Genomic DNA, 18095 nt, shown 5'->3' with positions numbered 1-18095 from the left:
CTGTATAATATGCAGAAATCATATCTAATGCAGTTTCCTGACTCACTGAAGGCCTTTCTAACTTACTGCTCTTGTGCCTTTCACAAGCTTCCATAGTGACTGTAATACACCTTGTCAATGCTGTCGTTGACACGGTGACTGAAGAAGGTACAGTTGTGTCTGTGTTCGTGTTCAGTGACTGTCCCTGGAGTGCTGTGTTTTTCCCGTGGTAGTGTTGTACAGAGTCCTTGTCTGATGGTTCTGAAGAGGTTGAATACTTTTATGCTGTGCAGGTGTGTCCATTCATAACCCAGGGGTGTTGCAAAATATCATTATATATGTATGTTATGTATGTCTGTGCTCTTTGTTACTTTCTTGTGGTTCACAGTGAATTTACACAGTTGCCAGAAGTCACCGGTAGGGTCTTGACAACTGCCTTTACATGGAACAGTATGAAGAAGTGAAAAGTAATTCTAATTATCTAAAAAAAATTTTTAATATAGTAAAACTCAGTAAAACACAGCTTTAATAATTGCCTATACCTGACTCTTCCCTTTTGTATTTTCCCTGGTATGGTCAAGGAAAATTGTAGAACATGATAGAAGGCAATATTTTCATATTTGGTTGAGTAAAAAATCATCTCACAGGAAGCTTTATCTGTTCAAAATTTTAAGAAATACCTGCCTTCAATTATTTCAAATTATCCCTCCATCAGTGCACTGGAATTCGAGTTATCACATGCAAAGTACACAGGTATTTTCGGACTAGAAATCAGATCACCGTAGGGCTTGTGAAAAGCATAATTGTTAGGCCCTAACTCCAAAGATTTCTGATGGAGCAAATCTGGCTGGGGCCAAGAGAATGCACATTTCTAACCAGCCCCCAGTTAATTCTGATGTTGCTGGTCTAAGAACCACACTTGGAGAACTACTGGCCTAGACCACCAGGAGCCCACGAAGCTTAGGGAATCCTTTCTGCTGGGACAACAAATAGGTTTGCTGAGATGTAGGTGAGAGAAGGATGGTTTCAAGCCAAGTTTGAGGGGTTCAGCTTACTCATTTCAGTTACCAGTGAGCCTTACACTTAGTTTCCAGGAAGTGACCATGTCTTTACTTGGCATATCAGAAGGGGATCTATATTTTGTCTACTGAATCTTAGTTCTCCCATGATGAAACCTTAATATTTATATAATATATTGACTGAGTTTAAAGAAACAGAATTCGAATAGTTCTTTCATGGCAATCTCTTTTGTTGAAAAATATCTTTGACATATTAAATATAAATTGAGTTTAAAATGGAAAACTAAGAATAATGGAATGGCTGTTTAGTAAACAGAAGTTGTCAATCCTCTTTTTGGAAAGAAACTACCACATTTTTAGCAGGCTTTTTAGAATAGTTCCAGAGATAAACATTAGTTAAATACTGGCTTACTCATGTTTCAGAAATCACAATTTTTTCAGTTTTTGATTTAAATTCCTAGAAGAGAACCATCAATCAAATCTTATTTGTTCCAAGTTACTTTTTTTTTTCCCCAAGTTACTTTATCACTGGGTTTTCAAGAGCATCATTGAATGCACAGAAAGCATGGGTCTAGTTTAGAAAATTACTAGTCATCTATTTCTACAATAAGAATTAGAATGATAGTCAATGGTTAGTGCTTGACCTACATTATGTGATTTAATCCTCATAATAACTAAGGGATTTCCACCTCCATTTCGAAGAGAAGAGCCTGAAGCTTAGCAGGGTAAGCCGCCTGCCCCACGGTCACGGGATTCACATGGACTCTGCCCCATGCCGGAGTTCTGTGTGCAAAACAAGGACTCCAGGAGAGGGAGAGGCCAGACAGATTTGGCTGGGCTCAGGGTTAAGGTCAGCTGATGGTGTCTCTAAGGAAAGGTGGACAGTGTGAATATAAAGTCATGTTCAAATAGGGCAAGGTCTGGTGAGGTTTTCTCTTAGCTATTTATCAGTATCTAAGTGTGTCTGTGGTTTCTCTGAATCTTGGACATGTGAAGGCTGTATTGTGCTGTAAAGTTTGTGTCTTTCATGTGGCTATAGCTTATGTATTTTGCATTATCACCTAAGCAACCTGATATTACCCAGCCTTAGGGGAAAAAAATGATTTCGTAATATTTCTCAGTAACATGAGGGGGTCATTTAAATTCTTTTCACCAGTGTACATTGGTGAAATTGAAATAGAGTTTCAATTACTCCTAACAAAATTTTGTGTTTCAGGAGTAGCTTGCCAGAAACAAGAGAAAGAAAGTAAAATCCTGTCCGAGTTTCCCGGCCGCGTCCCTAGTTCATCATCCCTCATCTTCTCCCTCCGCTCCCACGTCCCATTTTATTTGTGCTACACAGATTTCTCACCGTTGGGGATTTTCATAGATAATGGCTTAAAAGGCACAGTACATGGCTGACTGGGCCTTTATAAAACAGTTTACATTGTGTTATGGACTTAATCTTTATTGCCTTTTCAGCCGTCTTTCTCTTTTAATTACAAGTGTTTTCTTTTCTCTCTACTCTGCAACCAAAAGAGTCTTTGGCTGCTCCTGACCTCAGCAAATCAAGAGGTGACTTATGCATGCCAGTTGTTCATTGATTTTTCACTAAAACAAATGGGTGGAGCCTTGACCCAGTGCTGACTTGCTGCACGTGTCTGCACCCTTAACGACTGCCTACCTGTTTGTGGCCTGCGTTCTGAACGTGCCTGCCTCACCTTCACTGGCTGCCAAAGGATTTCAAAAATCCTGGGGTGGGGGGGCTACCCCCAAATTGGAAGGGTTTTTTTTTTTTTTTAATAATTATACCTTTAAATAGTTGAAAATGACCCTTAGTCCTTTTTAAAGAAACGAAATTACTGTAGTTTATCAAAAATTGTAATATATTTGTCAATGTTTAATTGCCTTTCATTTGATTTTGAGGCATGGTTTGCTATGTTACTAAATTAATATAATTTATTGTCTTTCTGAGGACTCATGGAAAATAGTATAATTGTAACATTAAATTTATGACATTCTAAAGGAAATTTAGTTTTAAAATTTTGCATGCTAGTCATTACTTTTATTATCTGAAAGACACATTCGTTGGTATCTTTTTTTAATGGCAAGTAGTGCAGATCAGGTGACATTCTTGCCCGCCTTTCTGCAAGGACAAAATTTCTTTATCAAGGTCCTAAGGCTGAACTAACACTCTTCTTCATAGAAGGCAGAGGGTTCTCAGTGACTGCAGGAAAGCTGAAAGGATGATTGGAATCGTTTGAAGAAAAGTGCATGTCCTCTAGGCGCTAGCATACTGCTTCTTCTGTTAAAAACTTAACGTTTCTTTGAAAGTTAGGTACTTACCTAAAACTGTAAGCCCTCATTTCAGGAGCAGAGCCTAACTCATAGAGGGTCTCAGAACCGGCGCGGGAGGGGAGGGGGTCCAAGCAGGGACCGAGGCTTCCCCCGACGGTGGCCCTCGGTGCGCGGGGACAGATGCTTTTGCGCCTGTGCGCGCTGCATACGCTGGGCCCTTTTCCGCGGCGCACATGCTGGGGAGGAAAACACGTTGACATCTGGTTTTCTTTTCCACCAAGGGTATCACTGGGATACGTCGGACTGGATGCCCAGCGTTCCTCTGCCGGACATCCAGGAATTCCCCAATTACGAGGTAATCGACGAGCAGACCCCCCTGTACTCGGCCGATCCCAACGCCATCGATACAGACTATTACCCTGGAGGCTACGACATCGAGAGTGACTTTCCGCCCCCGCCAGAGGACTTCCCCGGCGCGGACGAGCTCCCGCCCCTGCCCCCCGAGTTCAGCGACCAGTTCGAATCCATACACCCGCCCAGGGACGCGCCGGCCGCGGGGAGCCCGGGCTCCGCCTCCCGAGGCCGGCAGAGGTTCCACCCGAACCAGTACCTGCCCAGCTTCTACGCCGTGGACCTGTCCGAACCTCAGAAAGCCGGCGCTGGCGACGGCAGCGCCCGCAGAGAACCCTACGCCCCCTACCCTGCGGGGTACCCCAGGACCTTTGAAGCCCCCGCCGTGGAAAGCCTGCCGCTGTCGGTGTACGCCTCCACGGCGTCCTGCTCCGACGTGTCCGCGTGCTGCGAGGCCGAGTCGGAGGTCATGATGAGTGACTACGAGAGCGGAGACGACGGCCCCTTCGAGGAGGTGACGGTCCCTCCGCTGGACTCGCAGCAGCACACGGAGGTCTGACCCCGCAGGCCCGCCCCCCACCCCCGCCCCCCCAAGTGCCTGAACCCCAGCGAACCTAGAGCGATCCCTGCAGCGGATGCCCTGTCCTGCACCGTTCTCTGCAGCAGCGCTCGCGCCCCTTCCTTCGGGGAGCCGCCCCCGGGCATGGCTGCACTGAACCCCCCGCCCGCGCCTCCCGACCTTGTTCGCCATCGCCAGTGTCCTGACCTACTGTCGCTGACGTCCGCCGCACCATTTCCAGACTTTTTTTTTTTTTTTGTATTTACATTCGTCCCGTGTTAAAACAATGAAGCGAAAATCAGCTCCCCTCTCTCTCTTTAGCATGATTCATGTATTTATATAGATTTGATTATTTTAATTTTCCTGTCTTTTTTTTTGTAAATTTTATGTACAGATTTGATTTTTCATAGTTTTCCCCTAGATTTTCAAGGTAACTTCGTGCATTTTGTTTTTGACCGGATTTTGGTGGTGTTCGTGTCATTTACCTAGCACCCTGATTTTTTTTTTTTTTTTTAATATAACCAGGGTTCACTCTCTGTCCTTTTCAACTGAAGTAGGACATTTCATTCATACATTTCAGTATAGTCATTCATTTCCAGCTGTACATAGGATGAGGACAGACCTGATCCATGAACATGTCTTAAGTAAATGGGTTGCTGTATTTTAGGGTTATAAACATTTTTCATTATTGGAAAGTGTAATGAGGACCTTCTGCAGAATCGTTTAGAACCAAAACCACCAGGACACAATTTTTATAGTGTCTGTATATTTGTGATGCAAGGTCTTGTAAAGGTTTTTACTGAAAACTACCATTAACCAGTCTTTCTTACTGACAATAAATTATTAATAAAATACTTTAGCTTTGCTGTCTGTTTCTTCCTCCGTATTTATACTCCTGTTCAGGATTCAGTTAATGAATTGAGAAAGAAGGGTGGATGGGTATAGATGAATAGCTTTTTTGGCTTAAATGTGAAGTCTCTCCCAGTTGCCAAAACCAGACTGCACTTACAGATGTTACCACTAGGTGGCAGTATATGGCCACGTGATACTCCTCAAAACTACAGGTGTAGAGGCTCAGCACTCTTTCATATAATAAACATTTTCTAACTAAAAAAAATTTTTTTCTTTTATATTATTTTATTGCTATTACTTGGCCATAATTTCAATGCATGTATAGTTTTCATGTATGATTTACATCACAAAGCTTTCTGTGAAGCATTTTACCTTTCTCTTGTCAAAGAACACATCCTACTCTTATAGGATTTAAAGTGAAACCCAGAAGTCATCTTCCATGTGTGTTTATAGTCAGAATCCATCCCTCTGTCCCACAGCTACTTGTTCAATACCGACCACGTGCCAGCCCTGTGATAAGAATGACAAAGAGTCAGGCGTTCCTATAACGTCCAAAGACGCATTTTCGCTTTTATTAAATGACATGTTATTTAATACATATAGTTTAAACGTCAAAGAGAGCTAAAATATGTACAGCCAAAAGCAGCAAACTCACATTTTGCTGTAACCACTTGTAACTCTTTAAGCTGTTTTTCTCATTTTTCCTTTGAAATTTTTAAGTGTATATATTATTTCTTGAGCCACTAATTTTAGGAATTGCAGAAGATCATGTAACCTATCAAACCTCTAATTCTCTTGTTATCCTCCCACTTGTTACAGCTTACTTTTTTGGCTTCATTCATTCATAATGTTTTCATTGCTTTGATGATGTAAATATTTACCACAGAAGTAAGTAGTATATGATATTTCTATCTACCTTGCAACTTTCTTTTTTTCTTAATTGCCTTAATTTTTCTCTTAAAAAATTTGTTTTTATGTATTTGAAAAATCTTTTTGCTCACCTAATGAGTGTTGTTCTATACGGACAAAAATTGCTCTGTCATCTTAGATTTTACACGAAGGGAGGGTGGGTGACAAAGGGAGATAGTAAATCACTAAAATACGAAGCAGTGTATGGAGTGGTGATCACTAAGGAGAAAACTTAGTATGTGGGAAGGAAAGCAATGGGGAGGGTTGGGGATGGGAGGTGAATTTGTAGAAGACCTCAGGGGCAAGCTGGCATTTGAATAAACAGCTGAAGTTGATAAGGGGGAGTGATGCCAATGGGGCTACCTGGGGCACCAGCATTGCTGGCAGAAGAGCTAGTGTAAAGGCCTCAAGGTTCAAAGGTTAAAGAAAATAAGGGAAATAGGTGTGGTCTCTCGTAGATTTATAAAGTGCCTCTTGGGACGTGGTCAAAACTACGAGAGGACCTCTGCTGATATCCAGAGGCCTTTTACTTTAAGAATCCATTTCTCCAGAGACAGGACCTTCCATTTCTGCTTGAGAAATACTGTTGCTCTTATTTTAAAGTTGGCTGGATGGGAAGACTGGTGGTTTTATCATGCACTTAGACCCCCAGCTCTCATTTCAGGGAATAGTCCTGCTCAGGACCGAGCTGAGAGGCTGGGGTCTGACAACGTGTATACAGCTGAAGCAGCCCGTACCCCTGGGACTCATCCCATTCTTCACCCACTTTCCGGGGGTAAATCATTGCAGGCTGCACGACCTCTCCAGGCTGCAAGATCCGATTCCTCCTCTGCGAAGAAGGGATTCATCACTCCACTCACCACCCACCTTCACACGCTTTACAGTCACTGCCTCTTAACTTGCAACACGGGGTTGCTTTTTAACTTTTTCTCCCTTTCACTGTCTTTGTTTTTCAAGAGAAGAAACAGTGCTCTGCCATCTTCAGCTGGAAGCCTGGAATATGCTCTTAACCATGGATTCCCAGTGTCTAGAAGAACATCAGTGTGTTAGTTTCCTGTTGCTCCATTGCAAGTTAACCATACATGTGGTGGCTTAAAATACCCCCCATTTGTTAGCTCCAGTTCTGCAGGTCATGGCATGACCAGGATCCCTGCTCACATCTTGCAAGGCTGAAACCCAAGTTTTCATCTAGGCTGTGGCCTCCTGAGGTCTGGATCCTCATCCAGGCTTGCATCTTTTGGGCAGATTCAGTTCCTTGGGGTCATTGAGATGTGGGTCCCCATTGTCTTACTGACTGTACAACAAGCTTCCTGCTTTCTCACTGACCGTACCCACTTTTTTGGCAGCCTCTGTCTCAGGTTCTAGCTCTGTGACCCTCTGATAACTTAGTAGCTTACACTTCAAAGCGAGCAGAAGACCTTCCCTCATGCTTCCCATCTCTGACCTCGAGGGGCCCAGTCCCTGGTATAAGGACTCACCTGATTAGGTCAGGCTCATCCAAAATACTCTGCCATTTGACTAATTAAAAATCAACTGATTAGTGACCTAATCATGGGGATTCCCATTGCATTTGCAAATCACATCTTTGCTCAAGGGGGAAATTATTACTCCCCAGGGTGGGGTTCTTGTGGATCACCCTGGAAGTCTACCCACCACCATCGACACTCTGTCAGGTTTTATTTTGACAATACTTTGACCTTCTAAAATGTTATACAGACCGTATTTTAAAATGAAGACTATTAGCATTTTTTTTTTAAAGGCATCATCTGGAGCTAGTTAGAAATGAATAAACAGCTTATTTAAGGTCTCAAATGAAAATGATTAACATAACACCAACTATATGAATTAGTGTTGAATGCTTTTATTACAGAAAAATTAAGCAACCACATAGAACTAGCATATGCTTGTCCATTTTTTCCTTAAAGACCCTTTATTTCCATTATACTTGGTAGGTATAAGTCAGGGTCTGTCACTTTCCCCAACTAGATTTCATTTTGACTGTTTGCCTGTTGCCCATTTAGAGTTCCCTTGCAAAATTCAGATGCCTTAGAAAATTCCAATGCTTTTTCAGTATTTCTGGGCACTGCTAAATGTCATTTCCATCTGGATTCGGTGTTTTATATATATTTTTTGGTGATATATTTGTATTTGAAGCCCACTTGTTATTTGCCACATTCTTTGTCTGCTGCCCTTGGAAATTATGATTTAGTTTAAAAGGAAAAGAGATTGGCAGGCTAAGTATCCATTAGAAAAAAAAAATGCTAGTTAGAAACATTTAAACTTTTGAATTTCGATTTTGGACTTACTTTCTTCAATTGGTTCTCTAAAATTTAGATTTATGTGTGTGTGATGGGAAGAGTCTATTTACCTTAGGGAACTGTGCTCGTCACATTCATTTTTATCAATAACTGTGTGGAGCTATCATACAAATCTCCTGCAGAGTGTGAGAGACGTTTTCCAGGTTCTGAGAGACACCGAGCGCCTTTCCAGAAGCTGCCTTAAGCTTTTTGGGTTGTTTCTATTTGTGACAAGAAACAGGCCGTCTAAGTTCGCACATCCCTTCCCAAAGAAACTAAGCATTCACCTAGGATTGGGGGTTGATTTTAAAAACATGGTGAAGGAGGAGGATGGAAGGGTGACCCAAGACACACTCGCTGCAAATGAGTAATACGAGTGCAAAAGTTGTGGTCTACTCCTTTTAATGAAAAGACTGAATTAAGCTGCGAGGAGTCAGTGCTTTGAGTTGCCAAAACGACCAGTTACAGGATTTTGCCTGCTGCTATTTACTGATCATTAAAACGCAAATTAGTAGCCAAGTTATCTACAGGGGTTAGGAGAAGCTTTGACTCTTTTGAGTTCCTTTCCTTTAAGAACATTGCTGAGGGACTTCCCTGGTGGTCCAGTGGTTAGGAATTCACCACGCAAGACAGGGGACACGGGTTCAACCCCTGGTCAGGGAACTAAGATCTCACACGCGGAGGAGCAGCTGAAGCAGAATCACTGAGGCCCGTGCGCTCTCAAGTCCAGGTGCCGCTACTAGAGAATCCAGAGTCTGTGTGCCCAAGTGAAAGATCCCGCATGCCAAATATTTAATTTAAAAAAAAAAAATGCTGCCGAAAGAGAGTTCCTCTCCTGTAACCTATCTGCATGTTCACAGAGGGTTGCTGGGTGTGTTCACCCCTGCGCCTCTCGCATAAACCGCCACTGACCTTCTGCTGCCTGCCAGACACTGCCAGGCTCTCAACATCCTTCCTGGGGTCTCTCTTGGCTGCCTCTCGTGATTTCTTGTGAAGCAGTTTAGTTCAAATCTTTTCATGTCTAAAAACATCTAAATTTAACCATCACAAGAGATTAATCAGGGCTTCCCCAGTAGCTCAGTCAATAAAGAATCCGTCTGCAATGCAGGAGATACAGGTTCGATCCCTGGGTCGGGAAAATCCCATGGAGATCCCCTGGAGAAGGAAATGGCAACCCACTCCAGGATTCTTGCCTGGAGAATCCCACGGACAGAGGAGCCTGGTGGGCCATAGTCCACAGGGTTGCAAAGAGACACAACTGAAGATACTTATACACACACAGACCCAGAAACAAATCCATTATTGTTTTGTGTGTATAGTCTGATTTTATTTTCTGAGTGTGCTACCTAAGTTTGCTTTACAGACTTAGTAAGTTGTATCCAGTTTTGCTCCCTGCTTTTTGCCATTTCACCATGTAAATGATGTTTTTTAGAAAATGCCTTTTTAAAGAGTTTCATAGAGCATATGAAGAGCATAATGTTTTTATGCTTTTATAGAGCATAATGTTTCATAATATGGATTTCGAACCTATCTATTTTACTATGCTTAATGATGTTTATGACTTCTCACAGTGGTCCCAACATTAATGTCTTTTTTAATCCAATATTAATGTCTTTGTAGATTCATTTTTGTTCCTCTTCAGGACCGATTTCTAGGTACGTGGATTGTTTTCAAAATATTGCCTACAATAAAATTTAGACCTAAAACAACACAAACGGCAGAACTTTGATGGCATTTTTACATTTCCTTACAATCAACCTAAAGCTCTTGTCGTGATAAGTCACTTCAGTCGTGTCCGACTCTTTGCGACCCCATGGACTGTAACCCACCAGGCTCCTCTGTCCATGGGATTTTCCAGACAAGAATACTGGAGTGGGTTGCCATTTCCTTCTGTAATGATATTTCTATGCATGCCTTTTTCCCCTGCCTTTTCCACATCACAGCACATGTAGAAGATGATGATTTTATGGTGCAGTAATGTGAGGCACTAGGCTTCTCTAAACCAGAGGTCTCAGCCGTGTATTCCGGTGCCCTGGGCTCCTCCCAATCATCCAGCGGGCTGGAGGGATAGGACCTTGGTGCCAGAAAGCCCTGGTCTAGGAGATTCTGGACAATCCTGCTCTTTTTCCTGTTTCTGTGAATTTATTTCTGTGAAAAATAAAGTCTAGACAGGAACTGAGGATCGCCACAAAATAAGCCTTCATTTCCATTCAGTTTTCAGGGACTCCATATCAATATAACATCTAGGTTTATAGTTTATAGGACCTGGAAAAGTATCCCCACCCCCTGCTCAGCACCCCCAGCCTCTTTTCAGTTGATGGCGGGGGGTCCCCTCTAGCGGCCATTTCCCCCTTTCACCAGCTTACCAAATCTGATCAGTCACTTTTTGAAGGTCCAGTGTGAGCTGTTCTTTCTCTTTTGTAGACTGGCATTCATTCCTTGAGGGTTTCCCCCGTGGTTCAGCTGCAAAGAATCAGCCTGCCAAGGCAGGAGGCCCCGGGTCGGGAAGATCCCCTGGAGGTGGAAATGGCAGCCCACTCTAGTATTGTTGCCTGGGAGATCCCATAGACAGAGAAGCCTGGTGGGCTGCAGTCCATACGGTCTCTAAGAGTCAGACACGACTGAGCAACTAAATGATAACCAGTTCATTCCATGAACTTTCTGATTGCTCTCCATCTAAGGCATGTGGTTCAATTAGTGCGCCAGCCAAGAGAGCGCTATTTGTCAGAATGTAATTTTCTTACCAGCAGTTTACAGCTTTGACTGCAAACAGAATGAGGCACTAGAAAAGAATGACAAGTAATTTTTTTCCCCTGAGAAAACCTCTGCTTCTGTGAACACTTGGGTCATTAATGCTGTCATCACTGTGCTGTTGGAAAGAGTGACCACAGAAGAGGCTCCATTTTCGATGAAGCTGGACATAGAGAAGAAAGAAAAGGCATAGCATTTGAGTGAAAATGTCATGGGACCAAATACATCTTGAGCAGACCTGAGACCTTTCGCAGGGTCTGTAAGAAAGTGATGAGAAGTACGAGCTCAGTGGTTTCCAAACCAGAGCCATTAGCCAGTTATCCTAAGGGGTAAAGTGAAGTTCTCAAAATGTCGCATGACTCTTGCTTCCATTCATTTTGACGTTTATGGATATTATCTAACAGTTTAAGGATGAGGAGAGATGATAGGAAAAGGAACAAATCATCTCCTCAGAGGATATGTCAAGCCCTTCATGCCTGCCACAGACTTAGGGGCATGGTTCCATTTCTTGGCCACGGATTTTAAATGTGAATCCCGTTGCAAATTAGGATTACAGATGACATTTTAAAGTGATGCTCTTGTGATCTAAACTTTTACCTCCAATGAGTATTTTTCCCTTCTTTCAAAAATAAGCCTACTTTCAAACAGATGGTTTAAGTTAGGATGGATAAAACAAAACTTCATTTGTAAACCTTACTAAAAACACGAATTCTTTTAATTAAACTGAATATTCAAAATACAAAACTATTCTCCAACTAAAAGCACTTATTGGACTGAGATAGTTATTAATAATAATAAATTCTGAGTTTTTATTTTAATGATAAAAACACTGAGTGTTTACTTCTAAGGGGGAGCTTCACAAAATTAAAAAATATCCTCAGGTCATGGTTCTTCCATATATTGTTTATGTCCATACTTCTGGAGACCCCCTCATGCTGAATGACAAGGCTAGGTTTGTTCTTTACTAGAATAATAACATCAAACCTTGCTGAGTCTATGCACTGGGCTTTCTTCTCTGAGTTTAACAAGATAAGCTTTACAACCATGGTGTGGGGGAGTATCTTTTATCATCTCCCCATTTATATAGAGAAATGGGGATATTTGTCCATGATGACAAAGATGCCACGTGGAAAGCCCCCTTCATCCTTGGGAGCCCACCCTCCTCTTCGTGGGGAATAAGATGAGAACATTCAGAATGGGTCAAGTTCACAGCTTCCTACCCTGTGGCCCCTCATTCTCCCACCTGCTTCATTGAACAAGATAAAAATAACATTCTCCATTTCTCTTGGCCCAAGTAAGTACTGGTGCTCCTAAGGCTCGCATGCCCTTCCTCACTCTGCCCCTCGTCTGGTTCATTCATTCATCCTCTGATTCACTCAGCTCCTTTCATCTTGTGGGTTGCATCAACATACATTAATTTAATCTCTACCCTTTGCACATGAAGTGAACAAAGCTTACTTATGAGTAGTCATGACCTTTGACCGAGAAATATTCCAGGGTGGTCCAGGGTTGTGTGCTATGAAGCAACACATTTAATAAAAACTGAACTACGAAACTTTAGCACTCTTCTTTCCCACTCCTAAAAAAGCTCTTAAAAAGCTAGAATTCTCCCCACTCCTAAGAAGCTAGAATTCTCCAGACCAGAATACTGGAGTGGGTTGCCATGCCCTTCTCCAGGGGATCTTCCCAACCCAGGGAGTGAACCCAAGTCTCCTGCACTGTAGGCAGATTGTTTCCCGTCTGAGCCACCAGGGAAGCCCCCAAAGCTGCAGTATTTGTCAATGCTGAAATAATAGTCACATGCTTGGAGTAACAGAGAGTAAATCAAAATCAGAATGGTCTCCTTATGAGTTTTCTGTATGTTAACTTGAAACTCAGGCAGCACAATTCTCACCCCTGTGTATCTGGAGGACCTTGGCAGTGACTGTCGTGGGGGCATGGGGATTATTATCTGTAAGTAATCTGCAGTTAAAGATGTAGTAACACACACATCTCCCTTCGTGGATTTCGGGTGCTCTGATGCCTTCACAAAAGGAGACAGGAACACGGAGTGAAACCTCTTATCCTCTGTCAAGGTGTACTCTGGGGACAAGGCTGATTCATCCCCTAGCTTGGAACATTAACGCAGCCAATGAAGTGGGAAGGAAATGGCTTACTTCAGGAACTCTGCCCTCCTCACTGTGAAATCATTGTGATCTGTTCAAGTGTTTCATGTGGGGAGTGAGCCCCATTCATGAGTATCCTTTCCCAGTATACATGCGCGCACACACACACACACACACACACACACACACAGCGCTGTTTCATCTCCCTGCGTGTGGTAAAACCTCTTATTTACACAACTGTACTTCCTGAGTTATTAAAGTTCAGACTCACTGAAATTTTTCAGAAGTGTTTGGTAAATATTTAGTATGAAATCGCTCATGGAATGCAGGCCCAGGGCCTGATACAAGCTGGTGGAGCCCTGCCTGGGGAAACCTGATTCTTATTTAGAGCAAATGGGACTGAAATCTCTAACTAGGGCTTTTGATGAGGTCCTAGCTCTGCCAGCGAGGAACTTGGGGCTTGTCTTCTCTGTTACAATGAGGAAGAACGAAGCTGCCCTAATCTTTTACAAATGTCTAATGCTTTAAGCTGTAGGAAAATTCTTCATGACCATCAGCTGTGGGGATCTGTGTGCCTGTGTGTTTGTGTGTGTGTTTGCCTTCCACTTTGTCTCTGTATCTGAGTACAGCAGGTAATATTCTAAATGATATTGAAACAGAGCAAGACTCTGTGGTCCTCCCGCCTACCTCCACCACCTCTGCCTGCCTTTTGTCCATGGAAAACTTTAGCCAAAGAATATGTTTAATTTCGTTCATCCTCAAGGGCTATAGATGATATTCTGAGCCATCTCCTTGGAGCCATTCTGTGGGCACCCCACCAGGTGAAAGAATTTAACTGCATGATGCCCAGACTATAGCCATGACATAAGCCGCCATAACTCTGAGAGATGGAGTCAGAGAAATGGGAACACATCGATACTGGAACTGAAGACAGCTACACTTGACCAGATCACCACACGACCAATTCCAAGATGACTGGCAGAGCTGACGGCGCTGTTCCTGCATTAGCCCCCTCCCTCCATCTAGAAGAGCTCTTGCCCAGTGATCATCAGTGGTGGGACCCGGCCTTTGCAGGCATGCCCCCCTCGGAAGTAAACCTAGCTTTCCTTTCCACCAACCTTGCTTCTTTATCGGCTTTTGGTGGGTGAGCAGCCAGGCCCAGACGCTTTCAATTACAGTTTCTGGTGCCTCAGGTGGGGCTGCTGAGCTGACTCCAGGGTTTTCCTGAATTCAGTCGAGGCCAGGACAACGTGCGGGGATGGATGCAAGGAACCCCTGCTCCTGGCTCACCGGCCCCGGGAGGAGGTCTTAGGGGGACGTTTCTAGCAGCTGCTGAAACCACTTGTTTCGGGGATCCTCCCCGCTTCTCCCCTGCCCTGCAGCAGCTGCCAGCATCCTCTCTTCCTTGCTGGAACGGAAACATGCGTCCGGACGAGCTGACAAGCTCCAAGGCTGAGTAAGTCCACCGGTGTGCACCCGGCTAACTTCTCTTTTGAGTACAAACTGCTGTTCGCGCGTTTTGCCAGTTGGTTCCGAAGGCCGTTTGTGGGAGGTATTGGTTTGATTCCCTTCCTATCATCCTCTTGGCGGCTCTGTGAGCCTCCTGTCTGATGGTGTGTGAGCGGATATTCCCTTTGTGTGACAGGCATCTATGTTGTCTTCTGTAAAATGGAAAATCCAGGTTCAATTCATTAGAAAAATTTTAGCTATGAGATTATGACTAAAGGGAAAAAAATTTTTTTTAATGATTTATGAAATGGTATTCTTTAAACTCTGGGGAAAAAATGGTCAAGATGAAACTCTTGAAATTCCAAAACTTTTTTTTTTTCCCCCTTGCATATGCAGTTAAAGAAAGCTAGTTTGATAAAATACTGTTTCAAAATCCTGACCCAAGAGAACAAAACTATGCTTAAAAGAAAGCTTGAAGGGAACTCTTCGGTCCTCAAAATACAAACACAGTCAACTTTGCCTGACTTCAGTCTTTCTTGGGTTAATTAGTAGAATTTCAAAAGATGTTTGGGTTTATTAAATACACGTTTTGTACCACATTAAAGAGAAATTATGCTATGAGAAAAACATAAGCTTTTAGAAGTTATGGAATATGTACTTAAGTTCACCAATAAGTAGATGCAGGTGTAACAGTTCAATTGCTTACTTCTTGGTTTTGTTAAGGCATTTAACCTTAACAAAAGGCTATACTATACAATATTATGTAATTACAGCTACTAAAATGATAAGGGAAGCATTTCAGCGTGCAAAGCAAGTAGAATGTGTGGTGTCAGTGAGAGAAGGTATAAAGAATGAAGGTGGTTTTTGTTGAGAAATGATAATAATATTGTCCTTGAGCTGTTGTTCCTGGATGGGGAAGAATATGCAATAAATCATATGGAAAACATTTGATAACTTTCAGATCATACTGCTGAACTGGATAAGAAATTTAAAGAATGCTAATGGAAATCTGTGGTTTTGCTTCAAACTATTTTTGACCCCAATGTTCAGGATGGAAAAAAAAATTGTCTAGTGGAGTTATCATAGAGTATAATTACTTATGATGTTTGTCACAGCTGGCTTTAAGTTTACTGGTAAGAGCGCATGTACAATGCTTGTGGGACAACTGGGCAGTTTTATTCACAATTGCCAAAATCTTGGAGGCAACAAAGATGCCCTTCCATAATTGAATGGATAACTAAACTGTGGTACATCTAAATAATAGAATAGTATTCAACGTTAAAAATAAAGGTGCTATTAAGCAATAAAAGGGCCTGGGGGAAGCTTAAAAACAAATTCCCAAGTGAAAGAAGTCAATCTGGCAGGGCTACATCCTGTATAATTTCAGCTAGAGGATGCTCTGGAAAAAGCAAAACTATGGAGACAATAAAAAAGATCAGTGGTTGCCAGAGGTTGGAGGGAAGGAGGGAGGAACAGGTAGAACACAGAAGATTTTTAGAGTGAAAATACTCCGTGATTTTATAATGATGGACACATGTCATTATACAACTGTCTAAACCAACAGACTATTCACCACCACCACGAGAAAACCCTAATGTAAACTACAACTTTGGGTAAGAATGGAGTGTTAACGTAGGTTTATAAATGATAATAGAAGTACCACCTTGGTGTGGGTTGCTGACCATAGGGGAGAATGTGTAGATGGCAGGGGAGTATACAGGAAATATCGGTCCTTGCCTTCAGTTTTGCTGTAAACCTAAAATTTCTCTCTCTAAAAAAAAAAAAAACAAAGACAATTAAAATCCTGTGACTCAACTCATTTGAAGTATCTATTAGTTTTCAAATTCCCTCCTCAATGCTCTAACTCATGGACTCATTTCACCTCTGTTAGCTCATATATATACCCACAGTGTTCACTGCCATTTGGAGAGTAAGGACTATATTTTATTTTTTCCAACAGTGCGCTTCTCCCTAGGGTGCTCATGGATGTCAGCTGAACACTGGTAAGACTCCAGCATATCCACAAGGCTTATCCTAGGACCTGGCCTCTGTTGCTTGCCAGGGGCTTCTTCTAGCAGCTTCCGAATAAGGGGCCTCAGGCAGGAGGGCAACAGAGGGCAGCCCTACCTGTGTCCTTTGGACCCCATGTTCCATATAAAAGTACCAGTCCCCAAAGCAGGATGCTAAGGATGCTCCAGAGAACCATCTTGAAAGGTGTGATGTTTGACAACACGTTCTAGCACAAGCTAAAAGGATGCCCCTCTGACCCCTTCCTTTCACACAGGTAACAGCATCTAGGCTCCTCTACCACAAAGGATAGGGCAAGAAAAAAAAGAAAGGCAGGCAGGCAGGTTCTATGTTGCTTCTTCTGGGAGGATCTCCTGGACCAAAAGGAGGTCTTCTAAACTGTCCTCTTTGCGTCAAAACAAACAAAAACAGCATGGGACAAGGCAGCATGCCCCTCCGGCTCTCCAGGGCTGGAAGCGATATAGTACTTAAAAGGAGAGGTGTTGCAAGAGAGTGCTTACAGGCCCAGGTGGTGCTAATGGTAAAGAACTCGCCTGCCCATGCAGGAGACATTAGAGACTCAGGCTTGATCCCTGGGTCAGGAGGGTCCCCTGGAGGAGGGCATGACAACCCACTCCAGTATTCTAGCCTGGAGAATCCCATGGACAGAGGAGCCTGGGGGCCTACAGTCCATACGGTCACAAAGAGTCTGACATGACTGAAGCAGCTTGGCATGCACCCATCCTAGGACCTGCTCCCTTACCTTATTTACTAGCCCAAAAAGAAGCCAAGGACTGTATTTTAAACATAGAGCCAAGTATGTCAATTTTTCTTGAATAAGTACATTCACGAATGAAAGGAAATTGATTTCGAAGACTGTACCCTTAAGGCCTGGATACAGAAAAGATACAAAAGTAAAACCTGGGATATAGGTGAATTGGTTTATTTCCTGGATAATTTAATCAGTCTTTGGCTGATTGATTGAAAGTTCCGGACTGCTGTTGGCTTGCCTCATCTCACACTGTTTTGGAATCACTCCCACAGCCTGGTGGCTGGTAGTTACATATTGAGGTTGCAGATTTCTTGGATACCTCCAGTGGTCAATGGAGGCTTGTTTTTAAAAGCTGTAGGGTGAGTGTGTGCCTTGCAGATGTCTGCAGGGAGAGCGTGGGGATTTGGCAGGTAAAGGTGTTTAGGTCTGTACTGTTCCTGGGAGAAGTCTGGTAGAGAACGCTTGCCTGAATTGAACAGCTATAGACGCAGGCTTGTGGCTCCTTTAAATCTATTTAATCCCTGACATTTGAAAGCTCAATGAGTTTATGATTGCTGTGAGCCAGTGTTCACAGTGGAACCTTCCATCATTCAAGCCAACAGCATTCTCCATTCTTCCTACATAGTGGAAGCAGGTAGAGGCATGCACAGAGGTTGAGGGCAAGAACTTGTCGTTTTAAGGACAGTGTTCAAGAAGTCCCCCAAACAGCCTTTGGGGAAAGATGATCACCATTAGGGATGGCCTTTGCAGCATATGAGGCAGAGGTGA

General features: G+C 43.0%; 1 protein-coding gene across 5 annotated transcripts in view; it reads left to right on the top strand.

Moving 5' to 3' along the window:
• The window catches only part of FAT1 (FAT atypical cadherin 1), a 125094-nt gene extending 120045 nt beyond the window's left edge, over window positions 1–5049 (top strand). For 3 of the 5 annotated variants that reach the window (XM_061134766.1, XM_061134763.1, XM_061134764.1), the window contains 2 exons: window positions 2517–2552; window positions 3557–5049. In XM_061134766.1, coding sequence (XP_060990749.1) covers window positions 2517–2552; window positions 3557–4185 — 665 coding nt within the window. In that variant the 3' untranslated portion in view covers window positions 4186–5049. The remainder of the gene's footprint in view (window positions 1–2516; window positions 2553–3556) is intronic. The other 2 variants (XR_009691637.1, XM_061134765.1) reach the window with 2 other exon arrangements.
• The last annotated feature ends 13046 nt before the right edge of the window (window positions 5050–18095 follow it).

The sequence above is a fragment of the Dama dama genome, chromosome 32 (genome assembly GCF_033118175.1).
Source record: "Dama dama isolate Ldn47 chromosome 32, ASM3311817v1, whole genome shotgun sequence".
NCBI classification, from domain to species: domain Eukaryota; kingdom Metazoa; phylum Chordata; class Mammalia; order Artiodactyla; family Cervidae; genus Dama; species Dama dama.
This window is presented reverse-complemented; position numbering and strand designations above follow the sequence as displayed.